The 22172-nt window shown below is 42.6% G+C and overlaps 1 protein-coding gene across 1 annotated transcript in view; it reads right to left on the bottom strand.

The window, feature by feature from the left end:
* Positions 1–22172, bottom strand: part of LOC118775245 (calcium/calmodulin-dependent protein kinase type II subunit alpha) — a 70046-nt gene that overhangs the window by 23473 nt on the left and 24401 nt on the right. The window contains exons 4-8 of the mRNA XM_036525065.1: positions 14387–14441; positions 8280–8345; positions 7303–7375; positions 5063–5165; positions 687–770 (exon numbers count right to left, since the gene is read on the bottom strand). Of these exons, the coding sequence (XP_036380958.1) occupies positions 687–770; positions 5063–5165; positions 7303–7375; positions 8280–8345; positions 14387–14441 (381 nt within the window). The remainder of the gene's footprint in view (positions 1–686; positions 771–5062; positions 5166–7302; positions 7376–8279; positions 8346–14386; positions 14442–22172) is intronic.

Raw genomic sequence — 22172 nt, 5'->3', positions numbered from 1 at the left:
AGAAGTCATTGATCTGTGTTGTGCTTTTCCATAATTGAGTTTAAGCAAGCATTACTTTTTAGTTTTATGAAATTTAAAAAGAATTCTAAATGTATAATTTAAAAAAAAACTTTACACGTTATTACTTTGTTCTTAGGATTTTCAAAGAACATTACACTGTGTTACTTTATATTCATGGTGTTCACAACAATATGCTTTCATTAGCTGTCCACTGTGTATTGGTAGTCATTTGTTGCTTCACACAGGGAAAACCCTTGACTATAAACCTGGGTAGAGACAATCCGTCAGGCACGGGAGTGCCATGATGGTTTCAGAACTGAATTTGTAACCAGAAGGTTGCAGGACCGAATCCCAGGTACGGCAATTCTGTCATACCAGAAGAAAAATATTCGACCTGAATTTCCATCATCAATAAATCTACAGCCAAACTGTATCGATAGCATGACAGCTACAGAATTCAGTTCTGCAGTGTGCTGTATCAGAGCATCTGAGAGGCAAATAAATGTGTACTAAATATCACAATAATGAATAATACCCTGTAACAGATGTCAGTGTAAATTAGTCGTGTGACAGAAGGCAGGAAATGTGACCGAGATGCGTTTACACTTTCCCTTGCTCAGAGCAGAACCCAGAGCAGTTGCACCAGAGAAAAAGGAGGTGCCGGGAAGCCCAGAGGCCCGACTTACCACACGCCCACAGATCCACTGCCTTTCCGTAGGGATCCTTCCGCAACACCTCGGGGGACAGGTATCCAGGTGTGCCGGCGAAACCTGCCCAAAGATAAAGGAGGGGGGCGTCAAGGCGCACAGAGGGATATGCCCCCCTTTTCACTGCAGGCTTACCATGACAACACACCAGGTTGCTAAACAACACGCCAGCTACTCTCTGAGGACCAAAGCACAACGACTTTAATTCAGTGTATTTAATTAAAGTTCATTTTATTTAAAGGCTTTTTTCAGATGAAGTCTTTGTAAGCCTGAGAGGGCTGAAACTTTCTCTTTTTGGATGGTTCTTACCAATAAAAGCAAAAAGCTACTGTGATATAAAAATGAAGTTGCAGCTAACTACACAACCTGAAATAGCATAGAATTCATCGCTGGTGGTGGCGGTCGTGACCAAATTAAATATGAATCATACTGCATGTAAGTGGTATTTCTAGATTCACGTGCAGCGGTGGTTTCACAAGAGGAGGAACCTCTGCTTTTAGATTAAATATATGATATATAAGACATCATTAATTTCAAACACGATACACCCATCATTATGTACATAATACATTCAATGAACACCAGGCTGTCTCCTTCAGAAGGGTTCATCAGTACTGAACTTAGGGAGGGATAAGGTTTTCTCCTGCCTAACAAAAGGGGAGTATCCAATGTAAGTACTATGCAGTTAAATTTTCTCTTTAAGCTGGGATTTCAAACAAGTGTTGCAGTTTTTCTCCACAAAATTAAGGATTTAGATTAGATTAAATTAATTTAATTGAATACATTTAATTTAAATTAAGTATAATATTGTTGGTTCAAATATGCCCTAACCCCGCTACTAACCCAAATAAGAATAAAAATTATAGCTTTTACTAATCATATACCTCATAATCTGTGAAATAAAAATAAATAAATTATGATAAACCTGGGCCAAAACTCGCAAGCTCGCCAGGGTGCGAGAAACAAAAATAAAATTAGCAGCTCACCAGGTTATTTATTCACACTAAAAGATTTGTGCTGGAAAACAGTTATGCTTTATTACTAAAAGCAACAAAAAAACATGCTTTGTCTTCTGGCATTTTTCAGCGTGATTTACCCCTCTATGAAATGTCATTGCAAGAGCGGTCATCAGGTGTCTTGACAATAAAAAATAATTTGGGATTTTAATACCCGCACTCACATGTTATTCATTTTCAAAGGATGGGTCACTTTTACCTAGGGAAAAATGCTTGGGTTTGCAATTTCTGTAAATTTCCTGTTGCAACACAACCTAGAGCATGGATTTTGCATGTTTCCCCAGTGGGGTATCGAGAAACCTTGACTATGAGAACTGCTACCCTTGAAATGATATGAAAAAACATGGCCATTCTAAGCATCTATTCCACGCGGCCCTTGCATGAGGGAAAGAAACGTAAATTTCAGTCTGCTGCAGATTTACCATGTGCATCCAAAGAGCTTAGCACTATATTAAAATGATCCATTCTGGTAATTATCTTTTATCTGAATGAGAGGTGTAATTAAGCTAATAACATCCAGAGGTATTCGCCCCCCCTTGGCATTCAATAGAAGCTAATATGAGGTGTAGAACCCTGGCAGCACCACAACTTCCCTCTGCTCTCCTGTATCTTTACCACGGTAATTATCTTTCCTTCTGGAGCTGTAGAAATCAGGTTTTATTGTATAGGGTTTTAATCGCTCGGTTCATCCTTTTTTCTGTTGTCTTTTGTTTTTATCAATGCGAGTCTGCTTTGGTCTTTTGCTTTAAAACGAACATCTAGGACAATAACTGCCATTTAAAAGTCATTGGTGTTCTCATATTGAGGTGAGTACCACACAACCAGTGGGACAGCATGACAACTTACAACCCAATGCCAGAAGTAATTAGTCAGACCATTGCTGCCTTGCCTTTAACTCTAATGGATACATTCAGGCATAAATAAAGCTTTACATGTTTTTCATTCTTCCTCCGTAATTTTAAATAATTAATTTCACTGAACACCTCTCCCAGGTCATGGCAGGGTTCCGACAAGCTGCTTTAAATATGGCAACAGTTGATTATTTATTCACAACAAATTTTCCTTCGGGAACAGCAAAGTTAATGCCTATCTTATGAGCTGTCAGATGTCAGGAGACACAGTAGGCAGTCTTCAGGTTCACTGAGAGGAGGTGAGAATCGGCGTGTCTGGATTCCGTCCAGAGCTGATCCCCAACTGTTTGCTCATTAAACACAGGGCAACGACACAAGTTCCTCGCAGCTCAGCGTTTAATATTGCAGAGGAGCCCATCTACTGACACCCGTAACCATGAGCAAACAGCCAAACCCCCGGAATTCCAGACACATTTTAATTAAAGGAGGTGACCGTGCCCCCGTCCTGCACGCACGGAATAAGTTTGGCAGCACTCCTGGCAATTTGGGCAGGTGCAAGGGTGCCTTCATTTAATCCGATGGGTCCCTGGTCATATTTCACTTAAGCGTCTCGCTCAGCAACAGGACAGTCCTGTCATTTGACATGGGTAGCATCTATGAAGGGTGGCAGTGCAGCAGAATTCTATAAAACAGCAGCGTGGGATAGTGGCAATGAGCAGGGCTCTTAACAGAAAGGTTGCTGGTTCAAATGACAGCTGGGGTACTACTGCAGTACCCTTGGGCAAGGTACTTAACCCCAACTTGCCTGTGTAAATGGGTAACATGCAAACAATGTAACGCATTGCAACCTATGTAACCTACATAAGTCACTCTGGATAAGAACATCTGCTAAATGACAATAACATAATATAATATCTAGGGGCCAGAGGTGATAACGGTGTCCCCTTTGGTTGTCTTTTGCCTTGTCCTGTGTCCTTCACTGCCCCACAAGCAGTGTATTCACACATCTCCATGTCTGTCAATGACAATTTGTATCTTCAGCCTCTGACTTGACACTATTGAATGGTGTTTCTCAAAAATGAGTAATCTATTAGAGTGCTGTTATGGATTTCATCTCATATGGTGTTTAAGTGTGTGGCATTGATACAGTCTGTGTGAAGCATTCAGTCTAATGGCTACTGAACCTTGTCCTTAACATTCAGAAGTGAACTTACATGTTTTTTCTTTACATACACATAATCCATAGTTCACCAGTCCACGAATCAATAGCATGTTTTTCTGATTTTGATTTTTGTATTCAGATTGTACGCCTTTATTTAGTGATTGTGTTTCTAGGAAAAATGTGAGTCACAGCATTCTGCGGAGTGTCCATTTCTCAGAACTTACATCAGAAACAGGCTCGCTGAAATGTCAGTTTTGTGTCCAGATCAGCAGACATGGCTAGGAAAATATGAGATATCATCCAGAAGATCTCTCTCTGAGTAAAAATTAATGCTCGCTTAACTTCATGATTTACAGTCAAAGACAAAGTACCACAGCTGCTGGTCTGAATAACTCTCTCACCACCTGTGGGTCTTAATTTCCTCACCTCCAAGATGAAAGGTTAATCTGAGTAAAGACACAATGACAAGCAGGCAAAACACAGATCTAACATATTCACAGCACCACGCAGAGCTATTTTTCTCTTTAACGTAACCTATTTCAGTGTGATGGCTCCACATCGGAGACAGAAATCACCTGGTTCAAGAAGGGCTTCTATCAGAGCAACTTATGGAGTTGGCTGTGTTTAAAAAAAAAGCCATTGATTTTTAGGTGACCTTTCACAGTAAGTAGCGGCAATTAAAGGTGTGAGCCGATTTGCCGCATGGCGGAGGGAGCGTAGCTGAGCATCTCCATAGCGAGACGGCCTCGCAGCAGGCCTCCGGACTAATGAGCCGCGACGCAGCCGTACTGACATTTCCATCTCTGGTTGCCAATGGGATTCATTAATAAAACATACCGTTTCCAGCGAGCTTTCGGAAGCAAACGAGCTGTGAAAACTCCTCTAAGAACCTCTATTGTTTTTTTTGTTTTTTTTTTTTTTGGTTGTTGTTTTCTTTTGTTGTTTTTTGCTTTCTCTCCTCACAGCTACAGAGGATGTGATCTCCGGAAACGGCTGGTTTGATCAGGAAGAAGAGGGCTGTGTGATCTGTTTCTCCTGTCTCCTAAATGCGCAGGGAATGGTTCCCTGTGCCTGTCAGAGCTCTGAGTCTTCTACATTTTTGACTGTCATTTCCTCCCCGTAGGATTTCTGGGAGGGGAGCGTTCGTCTTTGAGGGCCCTAGACGAGGTGATCTAGCACTCAGGAGCACATTGTGTTTTTAAAGCTATTGGGTTATTTAAGGACGAGAGCAGTGCCCCCCACTGACTCATGTGTGCGGCTCCTTAATCAGGTGCGGGAGAGGATTTTGCGTTAACATCAGAGGTCGCAGGTTGTGCAGGCCATTACCAAACCACGCCTGCTGGTCTCCCTCCACCTCTATGGCCAGGCCAAAGTCCGCCAGCTTCACAGCAGCACCCTTAGACTTGGAGGCCAGCAGAAGATTTTCAGGCTGTGGACAAACAGGTAGACAATCAGTCAGACAGACAGACAGACAAACAGACAGAAAGACACAGACACACAGAAGATAGACTCAGATATACGAACAAGACAGACACACAAATCACAGACAAACAGAAATGACATTCAGGCAGACAGACACACAGAGGATATCCAAACAGACAGACATGCACGCAGAAGATAGACTCAGCCAGACAGGCGGACGAACGCACGATAATCAGATAAATGACAGACAAACAGAAAATAGATTCAGGCAGACAGACACACATATGCTACTCAAACACACAGAAGACAGACACACAGGCAATCAGACAGACAGCCACAAAAAGGCAGACAAACAGATGACATAGACACAGAAGAAAGTCAGACTCAGATGATCAGACCTGACACAGATGAAAATAGTATAAACAGGCACAGACAATCACACAGACAGATGACAGACACACGCAGGATGCAGGCAGTCAGACAGATTACAAACGCATGCAGACAGGCAGACAGAAGCATTAGAGTTCAGGGTTTCAGGCTGAACACAGATAAATGGCGTTCTTGAAGACACTTTTGAATAATGTTAATGCACATTTTCCAAATGGCAGAATTTGTGCCACCCACTCCCTCTCCCCCACACCGCTGCCCCCCCCCCCCCCCCCACATCGGACACCCACACAGCTGCTTCCTCTCTGCCATCTCTGCTGCAGTGACAGCAAACCATGTGAATGAAACTGTGCACACTGGGTTGTGAGTGTGTGTGCGTGTTTCAGTTTTTCATAACGCGCGTGTGTGGGCGTGGGTGTGTGTGTGTGTGTGTGTGTGTGTTTCACCATGTGTGTGCGCATACGTTTTTGTGTGTGTATGCGTGTGATGTGTGTGCGTGCATGTGTGTGTGTGTGTGTGTGTATGTTTCTGTGTGCACGTGCATGTCTGTGTGTGTGTTTGACCATGTGGATACCTGTATGCACATTAGTGTGCATTATGTGCTCATACGTGTGTGTGTGTGTGTGTGTGTGTGTGTGTGTGTGAGTATAAATGTGATTACGTGCTTGCTGGTGTGTTTGCATGCATGTGTGTCTATGAGTATGTACGTATGCGTGTGAGTGTGTGTCCTTGAATGGTATAATTTCAAACAGGAAATGATATTACAGGTCAGATATTACAATATGAACATTCACTATTGTTCTCTCATTATGTTATACAGTGCATTCTGGGAAGCATGCACCCAGCCCCCCCCCTCCCCCCCCCCCCACACACACACAGACACACACACACTGCCCTAATCATGATTAGTCACTTCATCCCTAGCAAGTCCTTAGCTCCCCCACTGCAGATCACAAGTCCGAAAGGTATAAATACTGCTCTGTTTTTAGTGGGAATCCATTAACATGAAAGCTTTCTTTGAAAGAATGACAATTTCACAATGGCTGTAACAGATCACAGTTACACTATTATCATTTTCCATGCTTCAGTGAGGACCTCTTTGCAGCCAGAGGATTCAATCCATTCAGAAAACACAGACTAGCAGACTGTAGCAAACATGGGGCTTGTGATAGTCATATCAGTTATGGTGCAGTTTTTGCCCCCATGGGAACTGATCCTGGATCAGAATCAAGCGTTAGCATTGAATGATTGAGGTTAGTATTGGGGGTGGGTGAGCAGATCTGAGATCCAATAAGGGCAGAAGGTAACTGGAACTCAAAATATTGTGGGTTTGATCATGGCATGACAACATGTATTTACATAGTACAATATATACATAATACATTCTTGTAAGAAAAGTTCATGAATCATATTCATACATTCATCAACCATATGTAAGTCGTTGTATTGCCTTACGATGCCTGATGCAGAATTGTAGCATGTTTATTGGCATTGAGTTTTTTTCCATTCATTTTAACATGACATTATCTGAATTCTGAGACCAGAACTGTACGGAAATAACTTACAAATTAGAATTTAATTTTAGCCATTTATCTCAAACGCCCCAGAGAGGTCAAAGAGGACCATGAACTATAAGTCAATACTGTGTCATATTCCATCTATAAATCAACATCTTGGCTGCTTCTGCCAACAGAGATAACATTCTGCTCATATTTTTGGAGTCTGTTAAAACCAAATTAGTGGAGCACAGAACTTACCTTGAGATCTCTGTGGACAACTCCCATCTGATGACAGTGAAGCACTGCCTCGAGTATCTGCTGGATGCAATGACTGGCAGAGAGAGAAAGAAAGAAAGAAAGAAAGAAAGAAAGAAAGAAAAAAGAAAGTCATTTGGCAGTTAGATCACTTAAAATCAACACGTTCCTCTAAAAACGATAATAATAACCTGATATTATTGTTTATAAAGGGTATAATATGCCTTGAAAGGATGTGCTTTGTATCCCTAAAAAAAGAAAATGTACAGCTTGAGAACAGGTTTGTTTAATCATTTGGATCTGAAGTCCCAGTCGAGCTGTAACTCCAGGTTTTATCCCTTTGATTGATTTCTCCGTGTCGGGCAGTGGAGCCGGCAGGGTACTAATTGGCCGACAGACACCGCTGTAAGTCTGATGGAGTGACAGGGAGAGCGGAGTCCATGCAAAGGCCCAGGAACAAAAACCTCTGGCATGTTCATCGACCTGCAGCTCATTCCATCACCTCTGGGGGCCATCTGTCTCTATCCGATTCTGTTCATTACCTGGTTTACACCGCAGTCAAAATCATGGCAAATCAATGGCACTGAATCAATGCGCCTCTCTCTGTACCGCAGAGGGCCAAAGGGAGAACCTTCTTACCATACCAGAGAGGGAGCCGAACCAACTGGCAGTGCAGCGGCTCACCTGAAGGAAACAGCCCCTTTGGGGCCAGACACGTGACCGGAGTTTGCCTTTTGATGAATCCCTGTTTCACGCAGAGAGGGACTCCATGCTGTGATAGACACCAAATGATATACCCCACCTCCAACGCCCCCCACCTCCCCGCCGCCTATCAGCAGTGCCTGATGGGAAATTACGCAATAAGAAACTGATATTTTGTGTCTGGTGTACATGGGTCTCCAGGGATAGAGGGAAAGAAAGAAAGACAGAGAGACAGAGAGAGAGAGAGAGAGGAGAAGGGCAGGCAGCAATCTTCTCACCTGGCATCCGCCTCACTGTAGTATTCTCTGGCCACAATGTCTTCAAAGAGCTCTCCTCCAGTCACTCTGAAACGGAGAAAGAAAGTGGACGCTGTTGTTGACATTTGTTCAGAGGTGGGCTAATTATTATGTCCTCACTTCCCTTTACCGAGGTTCTGGTTAGTAACAAGAGGCCCCTGGGCTGCCTGCATTGCTATGCTAGCTTGCTAGCCTCATGTGCATGACAAGCCAGACTGAACTTTGAGTGTGAAGATCTTGGGGCTGAACATATGGTCCAACACTTGTTGAAAAGGTCTGTGGCTTAACTTAGCTAGCTAGTTTTTGCCAGACATTCATATCCAGAGTGACTTACACAGGTTACAATATTCACACGTTATCTATTTGTACAGCTGGACATTTACTGAGGGAATTGTGTTTCTAGTCCCAGTGGGGAATTGAACCAGCAACCTTTTACCTTGCTATACTGCCAGTTGATCATTTCATCTTACATCAACAGGTATACCAGTGATAGTTTTCAAACTGAAGATTAAATATGCAAGCTGCATAAGTAAGCCTGAGCAGCAGAGATGACACAAAATGTGCTTAGAGCAGAGCTCCAACAGGTTAACTGGAGCAGGGACACTTAGCTCGTAGCTTGTCTCGTTAGCACAATAGGTAGCACAGTCTCATAATCTAAAGGGTTGTGAGTTTGATCCTCACACAGGGCAGAAAGCTTTTTTTGATGTTAATTTTATGTGTAGTATTATGATGTATGATGTATTATAATCTGTGTTCTAGAGACTGTTGTATCACAGAATACCTGGTTTTTGTAAGAGTGCACAAGTTAACTTGTGGCTTGAATAATGTTATTAACTGGTCTGGGAGTGTTGTGAGCCTGGTCTGACACTGTTGCTCGTTTAAATTGAATGGATACACTTATGCTCTATTGTGATGGAAGTCGCTCTGGATAAGAGTATCTGCTAAATGCATGTAATGTGATGTAATGTAATGAGTCATTTTTTATCCTACTTCAACTGCATGGCTCAGTACAGACAGGGTTCTCAAGCATGGCTAAACTGCATTGATTCTGTGCATCCCTTTCTTTGCACCTTAGTGTAGTACATAGCCAAGCTGGCTAATTCACATAATGATATTATCAATCAATACTCGCCCATCACGTAGTTAAATATACCTGCCAAAATCATGCAATCTTTCATTTTATTCGCAGGGAGATGTTGTTGTAACATTATCCCAAAAGGAAGCAGATTATTGGCAGACATCATGAGGAGCATGACAGGGAGAAAATTAGCCATCCACCTCATGTGTTCCATAAGAAGAGGACATGCTATGGAGTGGTCACCTAACTCCAGGCAGGCTCACACTTTGATCCTTGGGTTTGCTTTTTGCATCAGGAGCGAGGAAACGTGGTGACTCCATAAAGAGCATATTGACTCAGCACAGTCAAAGGTTGCTCAGAATGACATTCTTCAGTGTTTACAGTATGTCACTGGGTGCATGCGCCATCTGTCTATGTTCCTAAAGGTGTCATAAAATAATCACATTTGGGTCAAAATCAATGTTTCCATGTGTTGTATAAAATGCATGAAACCTTATTTTTATGACTGCAGATGCTCACAGAGCTGAAAAACAAAACCTGTTCCAACCACCACATCACAGCCTGTGAAGGGGGATCATCACCTGTCCCCTACAAAACTGTTTAAATCAATGTATAACTAAATGTGCGCTAACGAGGGATCCTTTGTTTAAATCAGCATTCTACTATCTATTATCTAGTATCTACCAATAATTGACCTAATTACATCAGCTTCTCTTCTGACAGGTTAATTGATGTCATTGTTATTTGTCTGTGCCTCAGCCAGCTACACTATATCGACAAAAGTATTTGGCCACACCTGTTTTTCAGGGTTTGGGCTAAGCCCCTTATCTCCAGTGAAGGGCAATCTTACTGCTTCAGCATACCAAGACACTTTGGACAATGCTATGCTTCCAACTTCTTGGCAGAACAGTTTGGGGAAGGCCCTTTTCTATTCCAACGTGACTGTGCCCCAGTGCACAAAGCAAGGACTATAAAGACATGGTGTGATGACTTCGGTGTGGAAGAACTTGACTGGCCCACACAGAGCCCTGACCTCAACCCCATCGAGCACCTTTGGGATGAACTGCAACGGAGATTGTGAGCCAGGCCTTCTCGTCCAACATCAGTGCCTGACCTAATAAATGCTCTACAGAATGAATGGGCACAAACTCCCACAGAAACACTCCAAAATCTTGTGGAAAACTTTCCAAGAAGAGTGGAAGCTGTTATAGCTGCAAAAGGGGGACCAACTCCATATTAAAGTATATGTATTTGAATACAATGTCATTACAATGTAATGGTCAGGCGTCTGAATACTTTTGTCCATATAGTGTATTTGTTACTGACTCTCACCTGTTATCTTGATTGGCAGGAGCTGAGTTCAGGTGTGGTGGAATAGCTCAAGGTGACCCGAGAGAGCAGTGCTGTGGCAGTGGTCAGGCAACCTCTGGTTTGTGTGGGTTTTTTAAATACATTGTCAGTGTTCTGTATGGTTTTCTCCTTCTGCCATATACAGTGCATCAGACAGCATTATTAGACTGCCAATGGTGGTACTGGCACAGAGGAAACACTGAGCTGTTGCTGAAACTAATTTGAGAGGTAGATGTGTGGTAGAAATGCTGCAGCTACAAAGTTTCTCTTGGGCAGCAAGACACAGACTGGCTTATCCGGCAGCGGATGGAGCGTTGACTTCACTCAGAGCTAGCAGCTAAATTTCAGTCCACTAAATGGGTGGCACTGCCCTGAGAGAGGACATGGGCTGACCCTGTCATACAGTGAAAAGTAAAAGCTTTTCACAAAGTTTAAACTAGCGCATCAGAAAGGATTCTGACATGATGCTCTCAGTCAGTCAACTTTATGGCTTACACCCAATTTTCATTTCTCTTCTACTGGCAACTGAATGTCTATGGGGCCCCAGATGTGTGACGACCTCCTTTTGTTCAAAACCTTTCCATTTGCATGTAGGTTTGGTCCTGCCCCTGTTGTGTTCAATTAGGGGCCTGAGAGGCAGGTCAGGAAGGATAGGTGTATGTGAGAGCAGAGGCTGGTTTGTAACAAATGAAATATTATAAGTTGATATTCCTTTAGATCAGTTATTTTATTGCTTATTTGTTAATTATGAAAAAATACTAGATACACAGGCTTCCTTTGTCAAAATGATAGTTCTTTTGATTTATCGCTAAAAGTAAATTTGAGTCATCTGAACAGCCTTTAGACTCAATTCCAATCTACAAAACTGCACTGAAGTGAGCTATGTTAGAGTGGTCCTTCACCCAACAAGTGCTGTTCTTTTTATTTTTCATCTAGTTTACAAATTTCAGGACACCTACTTTGTCAAACGTGTGTTAACAAGAGTTTCACACGTCACCTCCACTAACCTCACAGGAACTTGCCAGGTTGGGCCTCTGAGTGAGGCATTGTCAAAAAACAGCCTTCCATTCTTTCCAACAACCCTCTTCAGAGGGTCCCAGGGGAGATCCCTTCCTCCTTTATCTGACCCCCCCACCACTCCCCACTCTTGGTAGAGTTTGAGCTGTGTGGGAAGGAGAAGTGCTGCCACTCCATGTGGGCAGTGAATAACCTGAACCAGATTAAGGGCCAGCTTCAAGTGGCTGGTGAACACGCAGAAGGCCTTTTTATCAGAGGGGATGAACACTCATGTCAACATGTCCATGTGGATGTTCCTAGGCTTGGACCCATGAAAGGAACCCATACACATGGCTTGAATATACAGTCATTTTATTGGTAAAACAATTTTTTTTCTTTACTGAGTAATTACGGAGAGCATGCTGAGAGAAAAAAAAATCAGATATGCTATGGAGGACCATACTACATAGGTTGAAAAGGAAGTGTCAAAAATAGCTGATCTGCTCAGTCTGTTCAGATGCAGTTTTAAGGCCTTGTGTAAATGCAGAACTCTTTGACAGTAACATGAGAAAATCAAATAGATGTTTGGTAAGGCACATCTTTTTAAAATGTGAACTGGTTTGGTTACAAGCAATTTCTGTCTCTTTGGCCTGTGCTGTCTCCCCTTCAACACAAACAGCTTTTTAGGCAAATTGGGAAAAGATAAATAGTTGGCACATTCAAAGCTTTTATCATGTACATACAATGCAACTCTGGCTATCAATGACTGACTGTTGCAAGTTAATACATTTGATAAAATGAACCTGAACACACCTTCAAAAAATAGGATAAATGTAAGCATTCACAGAATTAATGAATGGTCTTTCAGTCTATTTTTGAAACACCTGGAGCTTTCCCCGAATCGAATGCCAGCCTTAGATATCTGAATTTTACAGAGGAACAGGCGGGCAGAGATAGAGACTATGCTAGCATAGGGTTTGAGGAAACAGGGTTCAGACAAGCATGTGAATCCATTATAGATTGTGACATCACATAACTCCATCCCAACCTGCACCCCCAGCTGGTGATGCCATTGCCCCTCCCCCTTGAAGAGGGAGTGGAGATTAATTGGTTCCTTCCAATGGGGTCCTACAGATGGGTGACAAATTAAAGGAAAAACCAACATAAAGTGTCTTAGTAAGATGTTGGGCCACCACAAGCCGCCAGAACAGCTTCAATGCACCTTGGCATAGATTCTACAAGTCTCTGGAACTCTACTGGAGGGATGGAACATCATTCTTCCAAAAGATATTCCCTCATTTGGTGTTTTGATGATGGTGGTGGAGAGTGCTGTCTAACACATGGGTCCAAAATCTCCCATAGGGGTTCAATTGGGTTGAGATCTGGTGACTGCAAAGGCCATAGCATATGATTCACATCGCTTCATACTCATCAAACCATTCAGTGTCCCCTTGTGCCCTATGGATGGGGGCATTGTCAGCCCGGAAGAGACCACTCCCATCAGGATAGAAATGTTTCATAGGATGAAGGTGATCACTCAGAACAACTTTTTATTGATTTGCAGTGACCCTTCCCTCTAAGGGGACAAGTGGACCCAAACCATGCCAGCAAAATGCCCCCCACAGCATAACAGAGCCACCGGACCCCCTCACTGTAGGGGTTAAGCATTCAGGCCTGTGCACGCATTTATTCAGGGTTTTCCTTTAATTTGTCACCCGTCTGTAGGTCTTGAGCTCAACGAGCAAATCATAACTCTTGTCTGGAGTTGTGCCTTGCAGGTTTACTTCCCTGCTTGGTCCACCTGGTTTCCATGGGTGATGACAGCCTGCTTTCTGACGTGTATATGATATATGCTTTCTGAACAATGCCATTCGAGATCCACTTTTTAGTTCCGCACAGAGGAATACAAGGAAAGAGCTAATGTGCGCGTTGATGCTGTGCAATTAAAAAAGCTTTCACTGTAATAATCTAAGTGTGCATCTTCAGCAGATACAGTGCTGTCTGCTGAACAGAAAAAAATTACTAAGGGTTACAGGAGCAGTCTCTGTGTGTTTTACTTTGAACAGCATGCGCCCAATCAGAAACAACTTTGCGCCATGTGAGGACAGGGATAAGAGAGGACAGTGCGGACACAGCCAGGCTACAGCATTGAGTCAGGCCTCGGTGAGCCATCTGGCTTTGTTTTGTCTGTTTTGTTTTCATCTTCCCGTTTTCACAGTATAATTGCGCCGATTGGGAGCTTGGAACATGGCTCGCCGACACTCGGTGTTCAGCGATTCATAAGATGAGCTGTGAGATTGTGGCTAAAAACAGGTCAGGGCCAAGTCATTCAAGTTCCCCATGCAATGGATTCCCTCAATGAACTCAGTCGGATTGATCACAGTGGTGATTTGTGTGGAGATAAAACATAGCAGATCTCTCAGAGCAGAGCCCAACCCTAATCAAACCCACAGGATTCACAATTATGCCGACGGCGTAATATTAATGGGTAGTGATATTACTGATCTCACCGTCATTACTCACCAGTGAGGAAACACAGTGAGACTCGTGTCAGCCCTGCCATCTCTACCCGTTCCTGGAGAATTGCTCTTTTATTTTCACACATTACACAACACGGCAATCCATGAATAAATCTGTATTTCTGCACTGTGGCCAAGATACTCACAGATCAAAGATAAGGTAGTGGTGCCCCTCCTCAGAGATGCTGTCATGGAGTCGCACTGAGAAAGAGAAAAAAGAGGATTGTGGGTAATCAGAAAACACTCTGTAAGGTTTTTGGCTTGAGGTAAATGGGTATATGGTGGGTAGGTTTTATACACAGGAGATAAAAGGTTTGAATCCCATACGGGGTACTACTGTTAAACCCTTGAGCAAGCTGCTCAACCTCCATTGCTTCATATATTAGTTTAACTGCTGAGCAGATAAAGATAAAGAACTGAAGGGTGATTTTTCTGATTTCCTTTGGGGAATGACTCAAGCTTGATTCCTGATTGAACTGTCAGACCTTAACTTGGTTACAATCAGGTCAAATGAGTAAGGCCATTTCAATTACAGCAACGCTCAGTGAACATTTTCTCTGGAGGGGGCGATAAATTAATTAGTCTTTCAATTGTTCAGTGAGTTAGTGGCACAAAAGGGCCTTGTAAAAGTTGTTAGGTGCCTCTTTTTTCTTTAGGCACCAAACACAGTCAGAGCCCAAATTCTGCCTTGTGAGCGCTGCTGACTGAAGCCTTATGAGCATTGACAGAGAGTCGTGGGCACAGATGTAGGCTTTGGGAGACTAATGATGACATCAGCAGAGTGATGAAGACTAATGAGGACTGAGGAAGACTTGTGGGCACAGATAAATTCTTGTGGTGGCTACTGAAGACTCGTGGGGGACGTATCGAGTCCCGCGGGGACGCGCAAAGACGCGTGGAGAGTAACGGGCACCTGCTAAGAGTGATGGAGGCAGCGCTGCTGTCTCTGTGGCTTCTGAATGCTTCGTTGCCGGAGAACAGATCTCTGTGTCTGTGGAGCACTCAACCTACCCACTCCCCCCCACTCCCCCCCCCCCCCAACCTCAGCGTGTGAGGCACTGCGGTTCTCGGTGCGCGAGTGTGGGCGTGTGTTCACTGTGAGAGGACACGTGTGCTGCTATGTGTGGGTGCAGGGGATGGAGAGAACAAGAGGAAGACTACAGTTTTACATTTCTTCACCTGCCAACACCAATCCATAGCAACGCCTCTGAGTTACATAACACAGAAACAGCCATTTTGTCCTTTTTTTTAACCAATTTGAACACAGCATTAACAGAGACTAAAACTGCTCACTATACCCACTTCCTTTCATTTGACTCCCCACCGCCTGCAAGTCCTCCCATCCCAGAGTTAAATCACGTCTGTGTTAATAAATAACATTTTTTTTTCATCTCCTGCATACAGCACCCCTCGTACCTCATAAAAGTTTCTGCATCTTAAATGCTTTACGAGAGGGAATATAAATCAAAAACAGGACATGATTTTAAAAAATATGTGTGGTGTAAAAACTCCAGTCTCTTATTGGTAATAAAACCCAGCTACCCCATGTACTGTAGGGTAATGTACTGTATGATAAAGGAAATCTCCATCAAACAGTTATCTTAACTAGGTACCTTTACGGTCAACTGAAAAAAAGAAATTCAAAAAAAGACTTTTGGATGACATAAATTCCATGGTGATGTCATGTTGATTGTAAATATTTTTTTTTCAAAATAATTCTCGTGACATAGCAAATCACATTATCTGTTTTCTGATTGCAGGATTGTTATTCACTGGCACAAGAAATTCCAGTGTATCACAGTATTTATGTTCTTTCTGGAAAAGAGTCCCTGGGGGCAATGATTTACCTTCAGAGTCTGAGATTAGCGGTATTTTATCTCAGAGAATCATACTCCCCCACAAACACAACTCCTACAATTTGCTCTTCATCAAGTGGTACTCTGTTAGGAAAAACATTTATGAAAATGAACTTGTATAAAGATGTCAGCAAAGAACGAACAGTTGATGTAACACGGTTGTTACTTCATGCTAATAAACAGTCATTGAATTAAATTTTAAATGCAAAATATCCTCTGGTTTTAAACCTGTTCTGTACAGTGCTTGGTCGTTTTTTCACTGGATATCAAAGCAGAAGCATTTTATTTGGTTTAGCAGAGGTAGGCGTGAGATTGGATAACAGTCTTGCACAACATTATGATTTCACAGTGTCCTCTGCCTCACGCAGGCACAATTGGATGGTTTCATTTATAGCTGTAGGGGCAAAAGGGCAGGAGGGCGAAGCTCTTTCTACCATCTCCTGTGGAAAATTTTCAATGAAAATCACATCCAAGTGGATTTGTTTGAATTGCCTGCAGTTATTTTTGTACTTTGAAAGCCGGGTGGTGATCAAGCCTGGTGGTTAATTCACAGATATAAAACTGCACCCTTACCAGTGGGACTTCTTAAATCTACTTCCTGTTTCATAACCCTGTCCAGCTGTTCCAGAAACAAGCCTCCTCAGGATCAGAGCACATCACAGATGAATATCTTCCCCTGAACGTTTCTCTGATTGTGATTGGAGAGTCAGGCTTTGTTAACCTAAAAGTAGGTGGAGCTTTCTCTGATGTGACCCAAATACAGTGTTTTTGTTATGGGAGGCTTTTGATTGGCTCATATGAGTCATTGATAGCTCATTGATAACCAAGTATGGAATTTCTGAAACCTCCTCCTCTGATTCTTTACTCTTTCCCCAGATAATACACAGACAACAGGTGTCTTGATTATCATTTATGAAATACATCCCACGTGTAACTGAGAAGCTCTTCACTAGCTGCCCCCTTCATCTGGTCCTCCTCTGTCTCTCTGCAGGTCTGGTAATGGTGAGTCTGGGATGGATCGCTGGTCAATTTGTCCTGAATGAGTCTTGAATACTTCCCTCCTCTTCTTACCACCTTCAGATGCTTCATCCATGAATCTGTCTCTTTCCTCCTGTCCATCATTTCTCTCAACCTTAACAGCTGCTTTACACGCATACATGAATATACATGCACAAACACACACACACGCATAAATTCAGCATGAGCACGCACACACTCAGTAAACACAGTACACTCACATACACCTGCAGTATGCACACACACACACACACACTCAGTAAGCACACAGACATACAGACATTTTATGAGTGTTATTGCACCTCCTCAAATGTATACTGTACTATTTCATAATATAGAAAGTATTTTAATCCCAAATATAACTTCCAACAGTGTCTGGGTGTATATTTTAATTCAACCTCGCTTTATAAATCAAGTGCCACATCGCAAAATGAAGTCAATGAATCATTTAAAATATGTGACGACAGAGGCAGCTGTTAAAAACTCGGCATGAGGAAATTAAACTGCTCTCACCAGTGAGTGTCAATCCTGGAACGTCAGTTACGTGCAAAGGAAAACAACTCTGCTCTTTGAGGCAGCAACAATCTCTCAGAACGGCTTTGTTTAAGTGTCAATCCACAGGAGAAGCAAACAATCGCGAGGATTTGGGATGTCTCCTACCTGGTCTCATGGGATATACGTACCTCTGAACACGTTTTTGCAGAGCCACAAATATGTACTCTCGGGTACATTTTACTGCAGGCTGGATATCTCCCGACCATTTGCGGTTTGCGGAACAATTTGCGTTAGTCGACTTCGCTCGCCTCAGCCTCTAATGAAGCAGACAGCCTCAAGTAGTCAATCTTTTAGCTTCCTAATCAATAGCCTACGGTAGAATCTTTTTTTTTTATACCATTTCACCTGCAAATATGTTACATGCAATCTCACAGTTCTTTTCAAATTTCACTTTGGTTCGTTACTTTGGAGATACTAATAATTGCTTTAAAAATAATTAAATGAAGCTTTCACTTATCCACCTTCGTGTAGACACATACTTACATACATACCTACATACATCTAGACAGTAAGTACATTAATTCACACTCTGATAACTCCTTTGCCCTATGGGAGAGGGGTAATGGAGGAGAAATTGCCTTACCAATAGAGTTTATAAAAAGCAAAGAGTGTAAACGATGGGCACACAAAAATGACAGGAACATTGCATGCTGGGATTGAGACACCCAAATGTGATCAGGAGAAGGAAGATACTTCACCTCAAGGGCAAAAAAGAGAGTGAAAAAGCCTATTATAAATGTAAGTAATGAAAGAAGATGCAGAAGAATGCAAGAATTACTCCACGATATTTAAGGGTATACAGTACAAAGTATTTCCTACCACTAAACTACAGTTTGTATTATTATCATTATAAGTTTTCTTTTAAAAGATTGGTCAGTTAGACTGCTGTCTCCTTTACAACACTGACCTAAAAATATAGTTGAACAACATTTGTGCTTAGGAGTTTTCCCTAGATAAGAATTCCCCATTTTTTTAATATGGAAATGGAGGTGGAATTATTTTCAATTTGAAGATTGACACATTAGGACAAATTTCCCAGAGTATATGACTGTTGTAATTAATGATAAGATCATCTTATTGTAATGAGTGTTGGAAACACTAAAGCGTTTGCTACATATTAAATTCTGTGCTTGGTTTGTAATGACTTCCTATGTCCGTAAGGAAGGGCTGTATTAAAAAATAATTTTCCTTAATACTTTTCCTCAGTTAAGAGACATAAGCTAGAAATAAGTAAAATAAGAGTTTTTGGCAGTGATAGATTTGGCTATGGCCTGCCTTAATTTCTTTCTCCTTACTTTCTGTTTCCTCTGTTACCCTCTGTTAGTATAGCAGCATGAATTTCATTTCCTCCAAAGGTTATTTTAATAAAAGGAGAGGAGGAAATATCAGTCACCAGTGCATGTCCCTAAAAAGATATTTATTTGTTTTATTTTATTAGACAGTGCCCGTGTGTTTGTGTGTGCTGTAGGTGTGTGTGTGTGTGTGTGTGTGTGTGTGTGTGTGTGTGTGTGTGTGTGTGTGTGTGTGTGGGTGTGTGTGTGTGCGTGTGGGTTTGTTGTAGGTGTGTGTGCACGTATGCACATGTGTGTGTGTGAGAGAGGGATTTTGTAGTTCCACCGAAACATGAGCTCAGGAGTAGTGATCACATGAGATCAAAATTAGTTAAACATCCCTGACCCCCGCCACAGCATCAGAATCTATATGCGCGATGTGTCTCTCTGCATGCTTAAAACCCTCACGCAATCACTGCCTCAACCTCTGTGCTAATGATCCAGCAAACCATGCTTTCCATCGTTAGTCACAGTGCATGTTGGGAGATCCTGTAGGGTAATTATAAATCCATAATCTTTCATTACCGGATTCATTAAGTCCCAAGGCTTCAGCATGGCAAAGTGAATCCAATTAGATTTTCAATCTATGTAATTTAACAAGAGCCAGCCTTTGCTGAAAAACTTCTTTAGAGAGAAATTCTGACAAAATAGAATCTGGAGAAAATAAATGCAGAATGTGATACCTTTTGTATTTTCAACATCATTTGAGCTGGCTGATTGAGACAGAAGATTATGTCTACAATCACTGCTTCCTATGTGTTTGACACTGAGCAGGGCTTCAGTCTAAAAAATAAGTTGTTCGCTATATGAGAAAGCATTGATCACTGAGAAAGACACTTCCAAAGCTCAGTTAGCCCACTGCTAAGCCCCTTCTGACTGCTGATGACATCACTGAACAAAGTCAGCTCTGAGCTGCTGCTGCGAGATTCTGCAGTGGGAGGAAGTGGGAGGTTTTCAGAGGCAGTATTTCAGAACAGGGATGAGGTGCATCTACAACGATTTGTGTCTTTGAGCCATCAGAGACAGAGAGTCTGTTCTGAGAAAAAGTAGTTATGGCCAAGTCTTCTCGCTTCCCTGCTGAAGGGGAATTAAAGTGGGCTAACATGCACATGTCATGCACACAAAATAAGGTGATATGTGTTATCAATTTTTTGCTAACTAGCTCGCCAGCTGCATGTTCCTTTGGCTTCATATTCTTCACTATTTCAAACTACACGGCATCGCAAAGCTACACTATTCTTCATTACAAAGATATATTTTCAGAGGTCAAGGATGAAGGAGGACTACCGATGAATTGCTTCTTCCACTCCATCTCTGACTGACGTCCTCAACATCCTTGGATTCCATGTGAAAAGGTTGTACTACCTGTTGATGCACAATAGCTCTTAAAGTTTATTTTTAGTTGCCATCAGGGGGCTGAGGGGAAATTTCGCAATATCTTCCTTATGATGAGCTAAGTTAAAAATATAATATAAATATATTATAAATATATTTAGTTTTAATGGGTTTTAACTATATGAAGGGTCAATCTTCCATATGATACTTTACTCTACAGAAATGTAAAGTCTTGCATCAAGGCTTCCTCTCCATTCACAGACACCTTAAAACGCACCTTAATTGCCAATGTGTATGGCTCTCATTCACAGATATTCCCTTGTATCTAGTAAGGACTGTGCCGGCAGTCCCTATACAATTACATGTGTAAATATGCCACATACCTGCTCTGTCTAAGTTTAGCAGTTTCCAGCACCCCTCCCCCTCCCATCTTTACCTCTCTATCTCCAGTACTCCTTCATCTCTCTTACTACCTACCTTCGTCTTTCCTTCACCCCTCCTACTCTTCATCATCATGTCTCCTGTTAGCCCTCCATATACCTTCCAACTGTCCCCCATTTCTGGGTCTAATCATAGTGCTTACTCTCTGATAAATTTCATTAACAAAATGAGTTTGGTGGTTAGTGAGACTGATGAAAACAAATCCTGGTCCTCTTCTTAGTGTGTGTATGTGTGCGCATGTGTGTGTGTCTGTGTGTCTGTGTGTATGTGTTGTGGAGGGGGGTACTGGAGCACACTTTTGGAGCACTACCTGGTTTCAGGTGCCAGAACACTAGCCTTGAATGTTTCTCCCCGATCAGCGCAGGCCAACGCAGGGCGCCCTGCTCCTGGCATCTCAGCCAATGAAATGAGACACGAGAGCCAAGTCCTCTCGCACACTGGTAGCGGCTCCTGGATGCACGTGGGCGGATTTTGGCCCTCGATCGCCGCCCCCAGATGCCAAGGAAGAAGCCTGCCTTTTCAAACGTGATGATAAACAAATCAAATCAAAGCTCTCTCTCTCTCTCTCTCTCTCTCTCTCTCTCTCTCTATCTATCTCTCTCTCTGTCTCTCTTTCTCCCTCACTCTCTCTCTTTGTCTCTCTCTCCCTCCCTCTCTTTCCATCTCTCTCTGTTTCCATTTCTCTCTCTTCCTCTCTTTTTCTTTCTTTCTCTCTCTCCCTCTCTTTGTTTCTCTCTCTCCATCTCTCTTTCCCTATCTCTCTCTCTTTCCCTCCCCCCCTTTCTCTCTCTCTCTCTGGCCATAGAGGATGAGCCTTATAGAATTTGCTCACTGACACACCATGCAGATTTGGCCACATGCATTATTTGCAGTGACACAGGCAGTTAAACTCAGATCATACACATTTGCGATTGCCTCTCCCCTGTCCAATGCCTTGGCCTCAGGTGAACCAGAGACAACAATGCTACAGCTAAGCAGCAGTCCTCATGGTTTTCAGCTCAGATCAGAACCACTCCGGTTTCTGCATGAGGGGCTTTTGAAGTTACCCACAAAAACTGGGCCAGTCATCCGTAAGATGTCTGCCCGTAGCGCATTCCTTTATTCATTTTCAGTCTGAGGGAAAGCCAATGCGGTTAGAATTCGCCCCAGCCTCAAATTACAGTCCCACGTTTATGGTTCACATTGAAGACCCCACCCCCCCCCCCATCCCCCAAGCTGAGGAATCGCTCTTTGATTCACGCTGTTCTCTTTGCCCCCCCCCCCCCCCTCTTTTTCCCTGCCTGTCAAGGAGAATTTCTGTCTCCGTTAAAAAAGAGGGGTGAAAATAACCCAGGATGAATAATGAAGCCGCTCGTGTCTGTGGCAGTGAGCGGGGCTGCATTATTTAACATGTGAGA

The sequence above is a fragment of the Megalops cyprinoides genome, chromosome 3 (genome assembly GCF_013368585.1).
Source record: "Megalops cyprinoides isolate fMegCyp1 chromosome 3, fMegCyp1.pri, whole genome shotgun sequence".
Lineage (NCBI taxonomy): Eukaryota > Metazoa > Chordata > Actinopteri > Elopiformes > Megalopidae > Megalops > Megalops cyprinoides.
This window is presented reverse-complemented; position numbering and strand designations above follow the sequence as displayed.